Below are 21,788 nucleotides of genomic sequence, written 5' to 3' on the forward strand. Positions count from 1 at the left end.
GATAATAATGACATATTGTTATATAATTACAATGTTAATTACTATGAGAAAAGTAAGATTCGTTTCTCTTATTTTTAAGAGAAGTTAGAATAAGAGGAAAATAACTGGTTTGTGCATACATTTCTTAGGGTTATACTCATTTATACTTATTAATTTAGTTTATTACAGCTAGAGGGGATTTCAATTTTTATAGTAATTTAACCTGAATTAACACCTTTGAAATCCTGTTTCATATCTTTTTTCAGAGATTAATAAATCTTCAAAGCTAAAAACTTAAAGGGTATTGAATCCTAATTATATTTTTATTTCTAAATTCTTTCAAACATCAAACCTTTTAAGATCATAGTTTTTAGTCAATGTCTGCTGATGACCAGGTGTTCTTAGGCTTAATACTATAAAAACAATAAAATCGCTATGAAGACCTGACCTCCTAGGTCAGATTCCTAGAAAGTCTGCACATATAATTTTTAGGGCATGTGGAGGCAAAAGCAACAGTACAGTTATCCATGACCTGCCCACCCATCCCAGGATACATCATCATCTCAAATTTTTATAAATTAGACACAGCCTAAAATTTCCAGTAGAAAATTATTAGATGTAGTTCAGCTACAAAAGTCATTGTGAACCTAAACCAGCATGTTTAAGAGCCTAATGAAAGTTTTAAAAAATTATTAGCCATTACGTATTATCTAATTTTTCCTACACATTTTCATTACATTTCCAGTCATATTCATTAATTTTAAAATAAGTATATCTACATATCACATGGTTTGTATTTCTTTTCAAAAGTGTTTAAATTTAACAGATGCAAAAGTTACATTACCTTTTTTATTGTTCTTCCAAAATATGTCATCAAGAAAAAGTGCTACTTAATCTCCTGTGTCTACTTCAAAGAGAAGTTTGGTCATCAGAAATATAGATTTTCTTCTGCTCTCCATTTCAGACCATTATTTGTTTTCAAGTTAGTATTATGAAAAAAGATACCTTATCAATAACATAGGAGCCCAATTGCATTTTCATGGGAAGAGATCATAGTAGGTCATTTGCTCATTTCCTCTATTCAAGACCCACCTACCAACATGAACTAGGGATGTAGGAGTGGGGAAAAAGAGAGAACGAACAGGAGAGAAAAGAGTCTGAAACTCTCCAGTTTTCTTATATTCTGAAGGTAAGACATTTCACAGAATTTCACAGAAGCTAACGGATTGCTTAAATTTAAAGGTATTGTAAACTACTTCGGAAAAAAGTTTATCATGAAACCTAATGAATAAAAGTCATTTGTTCATTTATTGAATGTATGAATCTAAAACACTGAGCACCTATTATGCTTTAATCAGTAAAAGACAACTAAAAATTTGCAAATCCAGACAGAGAAAGGAATCGAGCATATCAATTACAATGGTGTACAGTGAGTTCTACAAAAGAAGTGCACCCCAGAAGATGGAGATGGTCAGGGTTCAGGTCCTGAACCAGCTTGGGGAAAGTTTTTGGAAGAAGTGACTTTTGAATCTCAAACTTGAATGTTGGGTAGAAGTATGCTACGCTGGGTATAGGAGATAGGAATGGTAGAAGAAAATATAATTCCTGTAGGAATCTGCAGTATGTCAAATGAAATGATGGCATATTTTCTTTGTTACACTACTAAAAAGACATTTAATATTGTGGCAGAGAATATGGAAGTGGTCACTTGTACCTGGAGAAAGAAACATGGCAGATTATGGAAAGCCCAGTATGCTATACAGAAGTATGGATTTTACCCACCCAGAAAAAAATATTTATAATTACTAGATGTGAAATCATAGAGGGTTTTTTTTAACATGTACAAATCTTTTTAAAAAATATATTTATTTAACTTACTTATTTTTGGCCGCGTTGGGTCTTCGTTGCTGCGCGGGCTTTCTCTAGTTGTGGAGAGCAGGGGCTGCTCTTCATTGCAGTGCGGGGGCTGCTCTTCATTGCGGTGCGCGGGCTTCTCATTGCGGTGGCTTCTCTTGTTGTGGAACACGGGCTCTAGGTGCGTGGGCTCAGTAGTTGTGGCTCGCAGGCTCTAGAGCACAGGCTCAGTAGTTGTGGTGCACGGGCTTGGTTGCTCCGCGGCATGTGGGATCTTCCCGGACCAGGGCTCGAACCCGTGTCCCCTGCATTGGCAGGTGGATTCTTAACCACTGCGCCACCAGGGAAGTCCCCATAGAGGGTTTTTTTTTTTTTTTTTTTTTTTTTTTTTTTTTTTTTTTACCATATCTGTGTTTCAGAAAGAACATTCTGGGGAAACACGTGAAGGCTGAATTATAGAGAGACAAGAAACGAGACTTTTGTTAAGACGCAGGAAATAAGAAGACCGAATTAGGACAGGTAAAAAGAGAAAAGAGAAGTTGCTAGATATTTCAGAGCAGAGGACAGATGGATGTAGGCCATGAGGAAGAAGTATGTCTATAGTATTTGCTGAATCCGCCACCACTTTCAGTTTTTAGTATAGGAAATTGTGAAGCGGGATACTCCAACTAATTCACATAATGAGTGACAGAAAAATCCAATCATTAAAATCAAAGCCTTCAATTTAATGGAATGGACACTGCTAAAAAAAAAAAAAACACAAAACAAACAAAAAACAAAAACAACAACGAAAAACACAATATGATTTTTATTAGGTAAACTATCAAATGTTTATTTACCTTCCATTTCAAATGCTTTCTACTAAAAATATGTACAAAAATATATATACAAAGGTTGAAGCAACTAGAAGCATGACAGGTATACATATACATAGATACAATTGAAATTAAATTCCGTGCAACATTGAGTGACATCACATTGCACCAGAATCTATTCCATACAAAAACACATGCATCAAGAGTTTCCATCAGATGAAATCACACTTATTTCATAGTATCTTACCACTTACACAAATAGCCCGTAAACACCATCTGGCAGTGTGATTGCTGTACCAGAACTCTCCCCAGAGGGAAATCATTAAGCTGTAGAAAAATCCATTTTATTTCACATATCACATGCTGGTATAGGCATCAGTGCCACAGAACCCTAAGAAACAGCACAATCCGCAGACGTAAGTCCCTTTGCACCATTTATATTTTCATAGTTAAATGTCTTAGTACTTCTAAGATGGTTGGAATGTAGATACAGAAAAGAAATTTTGCTCTTTCAGAATTTATCAATATAAGCTATTGTGCAAAATTTGTATAAAGTAGCACAATCCCATTTACTGAGTTTCATGATCGCGATGCTACAATGAAGCAACCCCACCACACGTGAGGACCACGTAGGATGTCGGGCCTCCCTCTCCCTCAGCTGAACTTCCTGTTCCTGTATTTTAGAGCGCCAGCCCAAACGCACCTCCCCCTCTACTCACAATGAATGGTCCAAGGTCATGATGAACCCATTCCAGATCCAAGTTAATGGATATAGCTGGTCGATCAATTACAATCTAAGCACAGATCAGAGAGACAGCTGCCAGCACAGCCCTTCAGAATAACCGGACTACTTTTCCACTAGGCTAAATTGCGTTGGCGCATATTACTGATGCTTAACATAGACTGTGAAAAGCACTGAAATGTATTCATATATAGTACCTAGTAATATGTTAATGAACATTACAATACATGCAGATTTTTCTGCCCCTTGATAGTTGAAAAAGAAATTATTGCTACCAGGTCAAATTTTAACACAAAGCTCACTAAACGCATGTTAATAAAGTCAATACAGATATACAGACAATAAAACAACATGAAAGATTCATCATGAGATGAATTCTGAGTCAATAACTAAAATCCATCTCTACCAGTACATCACTACCATGTAATCTGCTCTATGATAAGTAAAAACCAAGCTCTTTGAAACCCAGAATCAAATCTTTGTCAGAAAATTAGGACAAATGAAGTTCTCGAAGCATTCAGTACAACAGGCCATTTGTCTGGCGTCTTTGTGACTTGCACTTATTATAAAGCTGCAGGTAGTCAACATTTAGCATCAGTGAAACAATTCTATCAATACACGTTTGTTCACCAGTTTGGCGTAAACAGAAGACACTGCATTACATGGTAATAAGCAATTTTTGTCTGTTTTTTTAAAAACACATCTGACGCTTATGTTCGCAAAGTTCCCCAAATGCTGAAAGGTACCACTGAAAATTCATTACTGTTGTGCTGCAATCCATCTACAAAACGACAGAAAGTTGGGGCAAATGTCTGTGTCCACAGTAAGCAAGAGTAAGGTGATATGCCACTCTCTGAACACAGATGGATATTGTCAAACGATGAACCCTGTTTTCAAGACAATAAGTATCAATAGTTAAGTCCTAGATTTAAAGCAGTAGTAACAACATTCACAAGGAAAAACCATAAAGTAAAAAATTTCTCCAAAAAGAGGATCGAAATAATCCCAGACTTAAAAAAAAAGAAAAAAAAAAAAAAGAATCCTAGACTACTTAAACTCTTTGCAGGGGTCTTGCGGTCTGTGTGCTAACCGTAGTTATGTATACTGTTTTGGCTTCCAGAGCAATTTAAAAGTGCTATGCGGTAGAGTCTGAAGTAATTAGCATACACAGTAGTTTAACGTAGATCATTTCTATTCTGTTATAAGCATACGCTCATTTGAAACGATCTGTGTTTTACTTCTCCAAAGTAGTTTTACTTTATATTCCATTAGTCAGTAAGTGGAAATTCCGAATGAAGGAGAAATGCTAGGGAAAAAAATAATTCAGCCATGCTTTAAAATAAGACAGCTCAAACCTCAAACCAGGGAACCACACTGCGTCTCCTCCCGGTGCGCTATGAGTGTGCTTCAGAGCATGCGTGGGAGAATGTTAATCAGTAGGAATAAGTGGGCTCTAAGTTCACACTCCTCATCTCACTCAGGCCAATCACAACCCAGCCAGTTACACAGCTGTAACATCCAAAGGCCTAATCTGTTTTCCCACAAGATGCTGTACAAAATGCCCTGTTGCACAAAGTACTCAAAATACAGTCACTGCTGCAAAAGAGATAATTGTGCATGTCTTTTTTTTTTTTTTTTTTTTTCCCTCTTCAGTTTTCAACATGGCCTTTAGAGGCTTCAACAAGAGGTAATAAGGATTCAGGAGGCAAGTCTTCTAACCAAGAAATGAATTCATTTGAAAGTCATACTTTTAAAAATAAAATCAGTAGTGTATATGTTGAGGGACAAAAAGTATGCTCACTTTCAAAACAGTGCATCCATCTGTATGGCTCCTAGATACCTAAATGCTCCACAGTTTCTTGAGAGATTTTCTAGAAAACTGTTAAGGCACTTACGGATACTCTAAATGTACCCTTGATCCAAGCAGCCAAAATACACACGTGTAACAGATAACTATTTGGAGACTAACCATCCTCCACTGATATTTTAAAGCCAACGGTAACAGAGAGAAGGGGGCGGGGACACACAAAGGCATAACCGAAGTGGTAGTTTCAGGCTAAGAATATCAAGTAATTGTATAAAATTGAGACTCACTCCTATCTTGAAAATATGATGTCAAAAAAATAAAACGTAAAGGGAACCATTTGATTAACTCAAAGGAAACAGAGAACTGGTTCAAAAAGATCAAGTTATTATCCTGACGAGATTGTAGGGAAGGGTAATTATCTCACAACATATGGAAAACTGGGGAACTTTCTGTGAGACCATGGTGTATGCCTCTGTGAATTTGTTATAGACCTAAAAATAGACCAAGCATTTATTTTTAGACTCCAACTAATTTGAAAATGCGACAAAAAGAAGGATTATCTCCCCAAATTGGCTATTAAAATACCTTTTTAAGTACAGTACTAATAATACCTAGAGGTTACACTTTTACGTATTATATATACTGAGATAAATTAAAAATATTGTTTATGGGAAAATTAACCTAAAATACATTTATAGGTAATAATTCTTTTACCTATATATAAATAACCTAAACAGAAGCTGCCAAGATGACTCTATCTATTCTAATTTATATCCACCATGAGCTTCTTGTCAGTCACACAATGCCGTGCTTTAATTCCTGACTTTGAATGGTTACAAAAATAAACGTAGCTCTGTAAACATTATCAGCACGGACCTACAGCATATCACGTAGGGTGAAATGAAACAAGGTTTTATTGAACTAAAATCAAATTTCTTGACTCCTCTGCATTCAAATTTCAAATCTCTCTATATTTCTTTCCAAACGAAGAAGAGCTACAATTAAAATCCCATTCATTGTTTTTCTATCATTCAGAATTGACACATAAAATATGTCCAAAGCGAAACTCTCTCCCTATATACCACATATAATACGTACTATGAGAAAGCCACTGAGTTATATAGAGATATTTCAATTAACTCACAACTTTATTACTTAAAAATATATCCTACAAATACCCCATGCTTATTTCTAATAGATAAAGTAATGGGAGTACTTTGACCTTTCTCACAGGGACAGATGCAGATTTTTTTAGGGTCAGAAGTATATATAATTTTGCTAAACTTCTTCAAGAAACGTAATACAAAATTTCTAATGCAAAATTAGGTACAGGACCTAGGAAAGGGCATGTCTAAGCAAGAGGGAGGCACTGAAGCTTACATTTCATTCGCTTTCAGGGGATTCACAAGGGCATAACCAAAGTCCCTGTGTACAGCAGAGTTAATTTTTAATATTTCTCTGATTATATTGCATAATAAGTTAGATCAAACTATTGTTCCCTCCAATCACATACTACCTTACATTTCCTGCTATTTCTATCTTTTCATAACCCACTCCTCAATTATAAGAAATCAGCTATAGGTCAAAGATGCTCCCTTTCTCAGTTAGCATTACATTCATCTCAAATAGAAATAATAAGTTTCTTAAAGACTGATTCAGTTCAACATAGAATTCTATTGAGTTATGTAATTATACTCATGTTAACCATCTGTTGATATATCAAACAGCAATTGGGGAAACAACTGTACCAGACACATAAAACAATGTAGAAACTTGTTTCAACTTGCATACCTTAGTGTTAGAGAAACTGCTGTGAATTGGAAATGTAATTTAATAATCTGTCCTAATTTTGTGCCAGCAGAGGAAGGGGAGATACGGTATAAGCAAGTATGCAAATGTGTGCATACACACATCTAACGTTTATGCTTGGCACTGGAGTCAGCTGTCTTTTCTAGGGCAAATCTTTAATCTCCTAAAGAAAGATAAGAAGAGGGTCTACTCCTAGCTGACCAAGACACCAGTTATAATAGTTTTTCTTCATTCAATCTTAGAAAAATCTCAGAAAACTAGTCTAATATTTTTTAAAAGGGGTCAAAAACGTTTACTGAAATATTCATAATTGTGTAAGGAGAATGATTCCATTTCTCCTAGCAAGTTGTTTTAGCTTTGGAGGTCTTTACTAGATCTACTAAATTCATATTTAAATACTTGAGAATCTATGTACCAAAAGAGCAGAACATTTGAAAATAGTATATTAGCCGTTGTAAACTATACTGGCTACTTTTACTTTTTTGTGTTATAATAAACTGATATAATGTTATTGAAACATTTGAATATGCACAGTGATACAAATGTATCACATCTAACAGTTCGATATATGAGAAAAAAATTTCCTAAATATATGAGAAAAAATTACTTAGCATAAAAATATATATACATATAAAAGTGTGTAGGAGAGCTTTCAAACTAGAATCTGCTTGACATAATAGCATTCCAAATAAATGTTACGACTATTGAATGAATGATTACAGAAGCCCTGTATCTTGTCATGATGTATCCTAAGGATAAGTAGAAATACAACTTAATCCTCATCGCTTAAAAAAAAAAGAAATTACTGACTGACTTTCCATCTGGTTAAAATGGTATTACAATGGCATTAGAAATTTAACAATGCAAAAATCATTTTTTTAAATGATGAAAATAATAATGAATATGTAATCTAGTTAGCTTGTATAATGACATATTTAAAGAGAAATTAGAACCAAAACTAAAATAACTAAAATGAGGAGACCTATCTGCCACTTTTGATATAAGCACATTAACCTCAGGAATAATCAGTAACTATACAAACTTCTCCATGAGACTTTACCATTTTTTTTTTTCATTAGGGGAAAAAAACAATTCCAGGAGAGTTTGCTGGTTTAGATTACATGGGCCTAGACTGTAAAAAAGAGTATAAAGGAAATCTGTTTTCACCTATAGCAACAATTTAGTGGGGACAGATGTAGACAAATGGATATAAGATGTACAGACTACAGATCAAATTCTGAAAATCCATGGTAAGAGAAAAAGGAAGGAATTTTTATAAATTCACTTAAAAACCCAAACACTACATTTGGCTGAAAAAATTTCAATCTCAGATATATAGTAAATTGAAATTTAATTAAATGAAATTTAATTAACTGAGTTAAATTTTGAAATTGAAATTAATGAATTGAAAATTAATTAATTGAAATTGCCTCAAATTATCATCATTTCCACTTTGATCAACTGTCTATGAACTCTATATATCTGCTCTTAATGATTTTAATCAGTGTAATTCTTCCAAAAATTCTTCTTTTCAAATGGACAAAAATTACAGAATGAAAAAATTCTGGCCATGACTATTTACTCTGAGACTTAAGTAAATAATGGTTAACAAATTTCATCATTATATTATTCTTATTTGAAAATTCCACAGTATTTTCTAAACCCAGCATAGTAATACCTGTCTGAGTATATACATTTCATGTACAGCTTCTTTCAGTGAATTCATTATCAGTTATCTCTTTTACTCTGGCAGGAAATTACTGATAAAGCCTAGAGAGAGCAAGGGAAACATTCTTTGAAACATCATTTGTAAATCTTATTTAGCAGTGACATTTCTTCCTTAATTTTTATGTAAATATATGTCTTTTCCTAATTGATGTGGACAGTTTTTTCCAAAGAGATATTTTAACAATATAAAATATATAAAGAGAATGTAAAACTTTCAAAATTTATCACCATGTAAAAACAGCTATGAGATTTTTTTTAAATGTTCGGAAACACTAACAATGTATGTAGAACTACAGAGTTGGGTATAATATTTTGGGCATTTTCTTTCTTGGTGATTTCCATCTTCTGTTGATATTGTAACTTAAAGATTTTAAAATGCACATATTTAGAGGTATTTATCAGAGTAAATTATTAGTGAAACACATGATCATGCTTAAGACGATTTAATACCAAACTGACTATTGCTTTGCTCTAAGAAAGGCGTTACATCCTTTCCTGATCAATTAGGCTGCCATGAAAACAAATGGCACGTGACTACGGAGCTTCCTGATAATGAGTGAAAAAAATCCTAACACAATAAATTCTCAAGCATTTTTTTTACTTAAACATAATTCCTGGATTTGCCTCAAAAACAATAGCCCCTAGAAACGTTTCTTTAATGTATTCAACAAAATTAGGCATACCCCTAATTTTTTTTTCTTTTTCAAAATGCTCTGGGTATATAATCCATTAAAACATGAATGATATCTAAGCTGATATCTGTGGGAAGCAATGCAATGCCAATGTAAAATAAATTTCATTCTTTCCTCTGTCCATAATGATGACATACGCTTTTTTTCCCCCAGAAGAGTAGAAAACAATTTTCACAGTACAGTTACCTATAGTATATAAAAATTGTTTTTACAAAACCCATATTAAAGAAAACATCTCAGTTTTCATTCTGAAGGTTCTTAGCCATAGGATACGTTATAGAGAAAGACCACTAAAGTAATTGCCATTCTGCAGTCTTTTTCCCTAACCTCAACAGGTTGGTATCAGGGACTCGATGATCGTGTGATCTCACAGTGTAATTGCATACCAGCACTCTATAACCACATGGAGTAATAACTAAATTTCTTAGAAACCAGTTTGAATACACTGGAAGACTAAACAGAAATAACGGACTCCTTTAGTCCATCTCCAAAGTTGCAATCCTCTGGATTTTCATAAAAGGAGTCAGGATCCATTTTGTGTTTCAGCCCTTTGGGCAGAAACAAAGCCAATTGCCAAGACTTCAAATGCATTCATTTATAATTTATGACAATCTTCTTCTGGTACAACTTCCAGTATTATTTGTAATGTTCTGGTTGTAATGTCTACAAAGAAATAAAGAAGAGAAATTTTAAATGCACAGAAATCAGAAATGCATAAAAACAGCCAAATGCAAATTACTTGGGATTGAATATTGAAAACTCACAACCGCCTATCTCATAGAGCACTTTCAAGAATTATTTATTTCATTAGAATCCTATCAGGCTCAATTAATTTATTAGTCACCTCTGTAACTTCCCATGATGGCTCTCAGCAAGAATACATTAATACCGGGGCTTCCCTGGTGGCGCAGTGGTTAAGAATCCACCTGCCAGTGCAGGGGACACGGGTTCGAGTCCTGGTCCGGGAAGATCCCACGTGCTGCAAAGCAACTAAGCCTGTGTGCCACAACTACCAAGCCTGCCCTCTAGAGCCCATGAACCGCAACTACTGAGCCCACGTACTGCAGCTACTGAAGCCTGCGTGCCTACAGCCCACGCTCTGCAACAAGAGAAGCCACAGCAATGAGAAGCCTGCGCACTGCAACGAAGAATAGCTCCCGCTCGCCACAACTAGAGAAAGTCCAGGCACAGCAACAAAGACCCAATGCAGCCAAAAATAAAAATAAATAAAATTTATTTTAAAAATACATTAATATTTTGTGTTCAAATAAGGACTTTTATTCCTGAACCAGGAGGCTGAAAATATTTTGAGACAACAGGACCAAGATATAAATAAATGTTCAAAAATACACTTCATATCGAGTCTAAAATTGGTTTGTTGTTTTTGCACCTATGAGAGTACATTCAACTCCTCAGCAAAATCAGAAGAACCAGAATATAATTTCCAGTCTCAAACTTGTAGTGTATTATTGAGCTCCTAGGGCCTCATTTGCCTCCTCTATAGAATGGGGGACTTGGGAGTGATGTCAGCACGACCGAGGGCAGGGAGGTCCCCCACCCCCCAAAATAAGCAAACAAAAAAGAAAACCAAGAACAATAAACAGTTACAAATGGACGGAAACAGCTCAGGGAAAGCTCCAGATGACAAAGAAGCAGCAGCAAAAAACCTGGCAGAGCTCAAAAATCAAGGATGGCCACATACAAAAGCAAAGGAAGCATTTTGTCCCCATCCCCCCATCCCCCAGTCGGGAGCTGCTGGGCACCAGGAGGAATCCTCTCAGGAAGGTCACTGGCGTGGGGAGGAGGAGAGCAGAAAGGCCACAGCAAGCCTCGCCATTGTGGATGTCTGCAGCTTTTGGTACAAGAGTCTTTCAGTCTTCAATGATGCTGCTGACCCTAGCTGATGGAGCAGCCTGTAGTACTCCCTCTTCTGGATCTACTCCCAGAGGCTGGAAATGTTGCAGAGGTGAGACCTGCCCTCAGGGGTCCCAGCTGTTGCTGTACCCCACTCTCACACATTGGGTACCACAGCACATCTCCATATAGGTCACCAGAGCTGCCAGTGCTCTTTGTCCGCCCCAGCCCCAGGTTGGGGCCTTGCTCCACCATTACCAAGGCAAACTCCCTGACCTGAGCCGTGCCTCCTGGGTCCCAAGTCATGCTTTGGCTGCCCAAATTGGCTGTTGCCCTGTGCCTCACCCCCCCGCCCCATCCCAGGTCAAGGCTCTGAACTGTCATTGCTGAGATGAGTTCTTCCTGCCTCCCAGGTTCCAGGTTCTGGCTCTGACTCATCATTGCTAAGGGCGATGCCACTATCCTGAGAGTCTCACCCCCATGGCAGGTCTGGTCAAGGCTGAGACCCTTCATTGCTGGGACTGGACTGCCGCCACCCTGAGCTCCGCCTCTCTCCCAGATTGAGGCTCTTGAACCATCTTTGCCAGGGCTGCTACCACTGCCCTGAGCCCTGCCCCTCAGATTGCAGGTCAGGACTCTGACCCATGGAGGCTGGGACCAGGCTACCACTGCCCTGAACTTCAACCCCCATCCCAGGTTGTGGCTCTGAACTGCCATCGCCAGGGCCTTGCTGCCACCACCCTGTGCCCAGTTCCCTGAGTCCCAACACACAGCTTTAACAAAATACCGGAGTTGTACCATTGCTATCCTGTGAGCGCTCCCAGCGGGTGGGGGGGAGGGGTGGGATCAGAGGTCAGACTTTGACCTACCATTCCCAGGCTGTGCTACTACCGCACTCTGCCTTTTCTGCCCAAGCCACCACTGCACCTTGTCACCCCAGGGCCCCCATCACTGCCGTACTCCCTCTCACCAGCACAAGTCACAGTAGTGAGCCCTTGAGACCCAGGTACCAGTGCCATAGGATATCTGCACATGTCCATGCCCTAGACACCCGTGTCACAGCCTCAGCAAGCGTGCCTATGCTCCAGGACCCTGGCACTGTGGTAGTTCCATGTGTGTCTGATCCCCGGACCTTTGTTCCAATACCGCTCTGAGGACTCTTGAGTGTCAGCACCTCAGACCAGGCACCAAGAGGGGTCTCCTCAAATAGAGGCTCCTCCCAAGAGCAAAAAAGTAGAGGAGAGCAGGAAGATGTCAGCAGCCTTTAGCCTCTGAAGATACCAACAGCCCTACCTGCCAACCATAGGTCCTCTGCAGCCTTAGCCATATAAGCACCCCACAGTCTGGCCAATTTCAGCCTCAGCCAGTGGAGTGGTACGGAGACTACATCGCTTTGCCTTCTCGGGAACCAGAGACACTGCGTCCCAGTCAGCAGGTGCGCTAGGTGGAAGTCTTTCCCTGCTGAAGCCAGTCTGAAAAGACCGGAAGAGGTGACTTCATCCTCAAATGCACAGATATCAACACAAACCCATCAGAAACATGAAAAAGCAAGGAAACATGACATCACCAAAGGAATGCAATACTACTCCATTAACTGCCCTTAAGGAAATAAAGGTCTGTGACTGATCTGAAGAAGAATTCAGAAGAATGATTTGAAGGAAGCTGAGTGATATGTGAGAGAACACAGACAGATCAATGAACTCTGGAATAGTATATGAACAAAATGAGAAATTCAACAAAGAAACAGAACTCATTAAAAAAAAATCAGAAATTCTGGAGAAGAATACAATGAATGAAATGAAAAATGTAATAGCTTTGACAAGTAGGCTCAATCAGGTAAAAGAAAGAATCTTGGAGCTTCAAGACAAACCTCTTGATATTATCCACTCAGAGGAGAATAAAGAAATTAGGATAAAAAAGAAGAAAGCCTGCATGAACTGTGGAACATGATCAAAAGAAAAATTATCCATATTATGGGAGTCCCAGAAGGAGAAGAGAAGCAGAAAGATACATAAAACTTATTTAAAAATATAATGGCTGAAAACTTTCAAATCTGGGGAGGGATACAGTCATCATGGTACAAGAAGCTCAAAGATCCCCAAACAGATTCAACCCAATGAGGTCTTCACTGAGACACATTATAACCAAGCTCCCAAAAATCAAAGACAAAAAGGGAATCTTGAAAGCAGCAAGACATAAAAGAATCATCACATATGAGGGAATCTTGATAAGGCTATCAGCAAATGTCTCAGCAGAAATCTTACAGACCAGGAGAGAATGGGATGATATATTTCAAAACGCTCAAAGAAAAAAAAACTACCACCAAGAATACTTCACTCAGAAAAGCTGTCATATAGAAATGAAGGAGAGAGAAAGACTTTCCCAGGTCGACAAAAGCTAAAGGAATTTGTAGTCATTAGACCTGCCCTACAAGAAATGCTAAAAGGAGTTCTTCAAGATGAAACAAAAATATGCTAATCAGTAGCATGGAAATACATGAAAGTATGAAGAAGAGGGAACACTTCCAAACTAATTTTATGAGGCCAGCATTACCCTGATACTAAGTCCAGACAAAGACACTATAAGAAAAGAATATTACTGACCAATATCCCTGATGAATACAGATGCAAAAATTCTCAACAAAATTTTAGCGACCCAAATTCAACAACACATTAAACATATCATTCACCATGATCAAGTGGGTTTTGTCTCTGGAATGCAAGGATGCATTCAACATAGTACTAAGCCAGAGCAATTAGGCAGAAAAATAAATAAAAGGTATCCATATCAAAAAGGAAGAAGTAAAATGATCTCTGTTCACAGATGACATGATCTTATATAGAAAATCCCAAAGACCCCTAAAAAACTGTTAGAAATAATAAATAAATTCAGTAAAATTGCAGGATACAAAATTGACACACAGAAATCAGTTGTATTACTATATATTAACAATGAATTATCTGAAAAAGAAATTAGAAAGCAATCTCATTGACAATAGCATCAAAAAAATTAAAATACCTAGGAATAAATTTAACCAAGGAGGTGAAAGACCTGTATACTAAAAACTATAAGACTTTAAGGAAAGAAACTGAAGACAAACCAATGGAAAGATACCCCATGTTCCTAGATTGAAAGAAGTAATATTGTGAAAATGTTCATATGACCCAAAGTGATCTACAGATGCAATGCAATCCCGATCACAAGTCCACTGACAATTTTTACAGAAATAGAAAAAGACTATCCTAAGATTTATTTAGAGCCACAAAGTAATCCTAAGAGAGAAGGACAGAGCTGGAGGCACTATAATACCTGATTTCAAGCTATATTATAAAGTTATAGCAATCAAAACTTTATGGGGACTTCCCTGGTGGTCCAGTGGTAAAGAATCCACCTTACGATGCAGGGGACGTGGGTTAGATCCCTGGTCAGGGAACTAAGATCCCACACACAGTGGGGCAACTAAGCCCATGCGCCCCCAACTACTGAGCTCGCGTGCCTCAAGGAGAGAGCCCGAGTGCTGCAAACTACAGAGCCCACGCGCTCTGGAGTCTGCGCACCACAACTAGAGAAGAGAAAACCCGTACGCCACAACTAGACAGAAGCCTGTGCACAACCATGAAGAGCCTGCATGCTGCAACTAAGACCCAATGCAGCCAAAAATAAATAAATAAATAATAAATAAAGCTTAAAAAAAAACACAGTATGGTATTATCATAAAAACAGGCATATAGATCAGTGAAACAGAATGGAGAGCACAGAGGTAAACTCCCACATACATAATCAACTAATTTTTGACAAGGGTGCCAAGAACACACCACAGAGAAAGGACAGTTTCTTCAATAAATGGTATTTGGGACAACTAGATATCCATATGCAAAAGAATGAAACTGAACCCCTACCTCATGCCAATCACAAAAATTAACTTGAAATGGATCAAAGATTTAAATGTAAGATCTGAAACGATAAAACTCCTAGAAGAAAACATGGGGGAAAAGATCCTTGATATTGGTCTAGGCAATGATTTCTTGGATAAGCCACCAGAAGCACAGGCAACAGAAACTAAAATAAATAAGTGTAATTGCATTAAACTAAAGAGCTTCTGCACAGCAATGGTAACAATCAATAAACTGAAAAGACAACCTACAGAATGGGAGAAAACATTTGCAAACTGTACATCTGATAAGGGACTATTCTCCAAAATATAAAAAGAACTCACAACTCAATAGCAAAAAAGAAAATAATCCAATTTAAAAATTGGCAAAGGACCTGAATAGATATTTTTCCAAAGAAGGTATATGAATGGCCAAGAGGTATATGCAAAGGTGTTCAACATCACTAATCATGGAAATGAAAATCAAAATCACAATACCACTTTCACCTTAGCAAAAGGATGGCTTTTATCAAAAAGACAAGAGATGGTGAGGATGTGGAGGAAAAGGAACCCTTATACACTGTTAACGGGAATGTAAATCAGTATAGCCAGTGTGCAAAACAGTATGGTGGTTCCTCAAACAATTGAAAATGGAACTACAGTATGATCCAGCAATTCCGCTCCTGGGTATGTACTCAAAGGAATTCAAATCAGTATCTCAAAGGGATGTCTTTACACCCATGTTCACTGCAGCATTATTCACAGTAGCCAAGATAAGGAAATAACTTAAGTGTCCATCAACAGATGAATGGATAAAGAAGATGTGGTATATATATCACATCTGGAATATTATTCAGCCATGAGAAAAAAGGAAATCCTGCATTGGCAACAACATGGGTGGACTTGGAAGACATATGCTAAGTGACATAAGTCAGACAGAGAAAGACAATACTGTATGATATCACTTATATGTGGAAACTAAAAAAACTGAACTTGTGAAAGCAGAGAGTGCTTACCATGGGCTGGAGGGTTGGGAAATTAAAGAGATGTTGTTTAAGGGTGCAAACGTACAGCTAGTAAATATATAAGTTCTGGAGGCTATAGTTAACGATACTGTATTATAAAAGTTGCTAAGAGACTAAATCTTAACCGTTCTCAACAACAACAAATGATAAAGATGTTTACCATGATAAAGACATTGTAAAGGTGCTAGATAATGCTACTGTTTTATCTACTGCCATATATAAATATATCAAAATCAACACTTCCTACACCTTAAACATACACAATGTTATAGGTCAATTTTTTTCTTAATTTAAAAATTAATTAATAAATAAAGAAGAATGAGGGTCTTGGACTAGATCAGTGGTTCTCAAAGTGTAATCCCCAGACCAGCAACATTAGAATCACCTGAGATATTGGAAATACAACTTTTGAAGCCTCATCCTAGACCTACTGAATCAGAAACTGAAGGTAGGGCCCATAAATCTGTGATTCTGATAGACACTAAAGTGCAGGGGTCACTGGGCTAGGTGATTTCTATGGTCATTTTATCTCGACAGTCTTAGAACTCTGTGAATCCACTTTCCTGAGATATTAGTGCTTGTCTACCTCTTATCTCTGTAATTGGTCGCCACAAAACCTCTTCAAACTGCTACTTGTCTGAAGCCTCTGGTGCCTATTGTCTTGATGGTTTTCAGAGCCACAACATCTCTCATCCAGACAGGCCATCTTTCTCCTCTTTTATGACTTGTCACCTGTAAGAGTCCCTTCCAAGCAATATTTAATGCCACTAAAAAAGGTACGCTTCTTCATCCTGTATTTTCTAACAGTGTTCCCAAGTTGTTTCCCTCAGCACACTGATTTTTATAATATACATTCATCACAAAGGGTCCAGCATCATTCTGGCAAATGGTAAACTCTATGTAAATGTTTCTCGAATGAATTCTATTCTGTCACAGCCCACTCTTGACATTGAGATGTACATGGAGCAACTGAAGTTCATGTTTACAGAAAAGGGAAATGATAGAATTATCCTAGAAAAATAGACTGTGGAAAAGTAGATATCAGTCAATAGTAAGGGCGATGTGGCTTTTGCAGGCAGAGATGGAGCTAGGACTCACTGATAGCCTTAAATAACAAGAGTTCTGCCATGTTCAAATGCAAAGCGGGAAGTCCTGCAGTCGCTACTCACTACTCAAACTAGTCTCCATAACGACGGCTGTTCTTGAGTGTGTGTGCATACGCACGCGTGTGTGTGACTATTTACGCATTCGTCTACTGAGATTTTTTTTTTTTTACAACTTTTAAAAAAAAATTTTTTTATGCAGCATCTGCTCTTCCATGCCCCCAAACGAAAGCCTTTTCCAAAAGTGTGTCTCTGCGTTCTGCAGCCCCCAGCCCTCGGCTTTCTTAGACATCTTATTGGCCCATGTCACAACACTGCATGGGTTCAAGACAAAGGGAGAACAACTTAAGAGATCCTGTTGCTTCGCCCGTGTGACGTTCTCCTTCCTGAAAGCTCCATTTGGATCTTCTATTCAGTAGCACTTTTGGGGTCAAAGCACCTCTCTCTCCTGGTTCTACACTCTCACGCAGCCCTGTTGACAGTCCCTCGTGTGGCTTTCTTACACTCTCTCTTGGGATCTCAAGATTTAAATAATTTTCATCACGATGGAGGTTTGAGCAGCGTGACTGATTTGGGCTCTGAGTGGCTTTTGGAGTCCTACCAACGTTTCCCACCAGGTCATCTACAGCCACGGGGGTCACAGAGCGGTGCTCAGCGGACCCAAGTAAGCCTCTGAGGAAGCTTCCTGCTTGCCCCAAAAAGCTGCAGAGCATGTGGTCTCCAGCTACATCCCTACCCATATGGGTCCTTTGGCTTTGGGGATAGTCAGCCCCCTGACCATATTTCTTTAAATAAAGTCGAGCCATTGAGTCTGCATTTGGTGTTTTTAGTTATGTAAGCTGTAAGACCAAATAGCAGTTGAAATATTTTTAGCTTCGTCCTCCATGTTCAGTAGTTGATTCTGAAATCCTTTGAAACAACTACCGCCCTTGCAAAATCTGATTTACCGAATCATACCTGGTACAAGCGTGGGAACTACAGCCAACATGGAATAAGCCTATGAAACATTAGCACAAAACCAAGCTTCCCCAGAAATCATAACAACAGTATCTACATTTTTTTTTTTTTTTTTTTGAAAAGCCTTCGAAACCTTTTCACATGCACGGCCCCATTTTACCCTTACAGTGATGATGGTTTGCTAAGAAATGCAGGCAAGCTTAACTCATGTAAACCAGCGCACACCTCAGTCTTCATGAAGAGTCTGTCAAATGCGTGCAGCAGCTTTCAGTGAAGCATCATAAACAAACTGATCACAACGCACTGTCTGCAGGACATGCTTTTAGAATTCTGGCTTTGCAAAATCAGTGGCCACCACGATGGACAGCAGTCATTCTGCTGGTGCTGCCTGGTATGATTCTTTGTCACTAAAGCTTTTGTTTAAATACAGCTGTCCTCCACATCTCGCCCGGGGCCAGAGGGACCAACTCCCAGTCACCCCACTCACTCCCAGCTGTGATGGGGCTGGACGGATTAAAGAGAGGCAGCCGAGGCAAACGGCTGCGGGGAACCCTGGCTGGGGCTTGTCGGCTCCAGCGTCCCCGTGAATTTGAGTATGTCAGTGGGGTATCTGTCTCCTCTTCCTTGGGTGAGAAGCTTGCGCTTCTATAAATAAGGAGATCCAGACGAATTAAGCACTCCATCCCAGATGGGGGAAAGAAGCTCTCTGCACATCCGACTATTCCCTTAAGAGCACATTTTCTTTTCATCCCAGGAATGCTATCAAATGAAGCGTGGTTCAACACTGGCATCCTGTGGCCAGAGAAATTCATCAGATCTCTGAAACTCTCAGCTCCTCGGGCTCTGAACGTTCTCTGGCTATCTAAACTCAGCAGCCTGTCTCCGTTTTCTGAACGCTGTTCGGTGACCTTGTGGTTTTTTTGATGGATGCCCCCCTGGTAAGATGTATTTTGATAAACTATCATTTCACAGGGATGATCTGTTCAGGTATACGCGGGTGAAAATACGCGATCAGACCAAGGCTAAAGAATGTTCCCCAGCAGAACAACTGGATGTTATCTCTACACACTGCTCCAAGCAGAGGCTCTCTGGCTCCAAGTTTACATTGACTTTTCTCCCTAACAACAAGGAGGCAGTTGGGAGAAGAGGCGAGGTGATGGCTCAGGACTCTGCTGTGTTGTGTGTCCGTGTGGGAGTGTTTTGTGTTGGCCAAAGGCTAGGAAAATACTTGCTACGGCCACAATAAATATTATGAATTTCCTTTATTTTACTGTAAGAATGCTGCCTAAGAGGAAAATCAAACAAAATGACAGAGGATTGTTGCTTTTTGCACACTCACTCAAAAGGTAGCTAAAGGGTTACAATGATCGCAGTTTAAAGGCAGAATTGCCATGCTCCCTGGTAAGACTCAATGGCGTTGTTGAGAACCAAATAACCACTATGGGACTGCTACTTGCTGCTACTTTCACATTTAGAGTCCTTGGAGATGTTCAAAACGCCATTGGAGACAGAAAAATAACAGAAAACTTCAAAACTACATGAGCGTGGAAAAACATCAAAGAAGGAGCAAGCGTGAAAACCAGTAGTGGATATGTACCGGCAAAGAAATGGAAGAAAATATGCACATGTGAGCAGAAGAAAAGCATTTTTACAGTCACCTGACTGCAAACAGGAAGGACAAAATGCCTACTCAGTGGGCAAGAACAAGGAATTCGTTCTTTCATCATGGTCTCTCACACTGCAGTCCAACTCTAGGGCTACCCACTCTTTCTTCCTAAATTCTCATGGGTTTTCCGAGCATTCAGGGGTTTTAATTGTCTCTAGCCAGGATCTGAGATGGACACAGACCCCCCCCAGTGGTGAGTACTAATCTACCCTGAACGTTGGTAACAAGCAATCCTAACGGTAAATACTGTTTAACAAGACTTGGACTGGTTTTTCAGCAAAGGCTCTCGATGTATTGCCTACAACAGCTAAAACGTAACTAAAAATATTCTACCGAAAACCAGTGTGATCTAACAAGACACAGAGATTCAATACCGTGCTAGGCAATCTGTGTGCCTCTGTAAACCTTGAAGAACCTAACTTAGAGTAACACTTCTTGTTGCCAGCTAGGAAACAAAATGCAGGTATAAATAGTAGTATAAGGTCTAAAGATATCAAACACCAATTAGAAGCTAATAGACAGTAGGAGCAGAAGTCTATTTTAAATGACTAGCTTCTAAATGAGTTTGTGTAGCGCACTAGAGATGCAATATGTACACAAAGTTGTTTGTTTTTTATTTTTAGTAACACTGACATTATTTATTAATAATTTTACCAGAAATCTCCCTGAACTTTTTACTGGGCTTTAAAGAAATTAATGATGGTAAAGTAAGTAAATTAAAATGAACGACAAGAAAAAAAGTGGATTTCTAAACTCACCAACCTCACCAGCAAGAACCTATCTGCTCCTCTGGATAAAGTTCTCCCTCTCTCTCTTCCCACAGGTACCCAATCTAAAAAGAGCATGAATTTGAAGCCCAGCATATGTGGGTTCAAATCCCAGCTCAATGGTTTAAAATCTATACACTTAAATTCTCCATCTCTCTGCACCCCTGTTTTCCCATCTGGGTATAGAAATCAACCAGTTCACACGTGGATCTTGTGGAGGATTGAATGAGATGATGATGTGAGGAAAAGAGAGCTTCACTGGCAGAGCCCCTGACTGAGGGTGAGGCTTTTGACAGAGGCTGTTCCTAAGCACCCTGCCTACCTACTGATTTTACTGTATCTTCCCCTCCCCCAACTCACCTGGTCACCAAGCTCTGTTGGTTTTTCTCCTTTAATATCTTTCACTTTCTCTTGGACCCTGCCAACATCACCTGTGTTCAGACCCTCCTCAGTTCTGCCAGGATGACTGCGATAACCACCAATCTCTTTTTTTTTTGCGGTGCGCGGGCGTCTCGCTGCTGTGGCCTCTCCCGTCGCGGAGCACAGGCTCCAGATGCGCAGGCGCAGCGGCCACGGCTCACGGGCCCAGCGGCTCCGCGGCACGTGGGATCTTCCCGGACCGCAGCACGAACCCGCGTCCCCTGCATCGGCAGGCGGACGCTCGACCACTGCGCCACCAGGGAAGCCCACTTCCTGCCTTTTCTTTTGCCAGTTCTAATTAGAATACGGTAATGTATTCAAACTAGCAATTTCCCCACTTACAGTTTCAAACTTTAAGGTATGCATGTTATATACGTTCACAGAGATGGGTTTTCTACAACAAGGTCTCTCAAAAGGTCCCGAAACTGCTTAAAAGTCTTACCTGACATTCTTCTAAACCACCTGGGTTTCTTGTCCCATATAATAAAGAGATAGTAGGCAGGGACCCCGGTCAGAGTGATGATGAAGCCAATCCCTGTACTAAATGGGTCTGAATAGAGGGAAAGGGCGACCATGAAGAGGCACGTGAAGGAAAACAAAGCTGGTATGAACAGCGGTACCTGGAACACAGCACAGAAGAAAGTCACTTCAGGGTGGTTCAAGAGACAGAGGGTGGATTCAAGATGAGCACATGAGTCG

The 21,788-nt window shown here is 39.0% G+C and overlaps 1 protein-coding gene across 2 annotated transcripts in view; it reads right to left on the reverse strand.

Moving 5' to 3' along the window:
* Positions 1-9,161: 9,161 nt before the first annotated feature.
* SLC7A11 (solute carrier family 7 member 11) overlaps positions 9,162-21,788 on the reverse strand; it is an 85,406-nt gene continuing 72,779 nt past the window's right edge. For both annotated transcript variants that reach the window (XR_010841211.1, XM_059066238.2), the window contains exons 11-12: positions 21,532-21,709; positions 9,162-10,089 (exon numbers count right to left, since the gene is read on the reverse strand). Coding sequence is in view for 1 of the 2 variants with exons in the window: in XM_059066238.2 (XP_058922221.1) it covers positions 10,022-10,089; positions 21,532-21,709 (246 nt within the window). In the remaining variant the exon portion in view is untranslated. The remainder of the gene's footprint in view (positions 10,090-21,531; positions 21,710-21,788) is intronic.

The sequence above is a fragment of the Kogia breviceps genome, chromosome 6 (genome assembly GCF_026419965.1).
Source record: "Kogia breviceps isolate mKogBre1 chromosome 6, mKogBre1 haplotype 1, whole genome shotgun sequence".
Taxonomy (NCBI): domain Eukaryota; kingdom Metazoa; phylum Chordata; class Mammalia; order Artiodactyla; family Physeteridae; genus Kogia; species Kogia breviceps.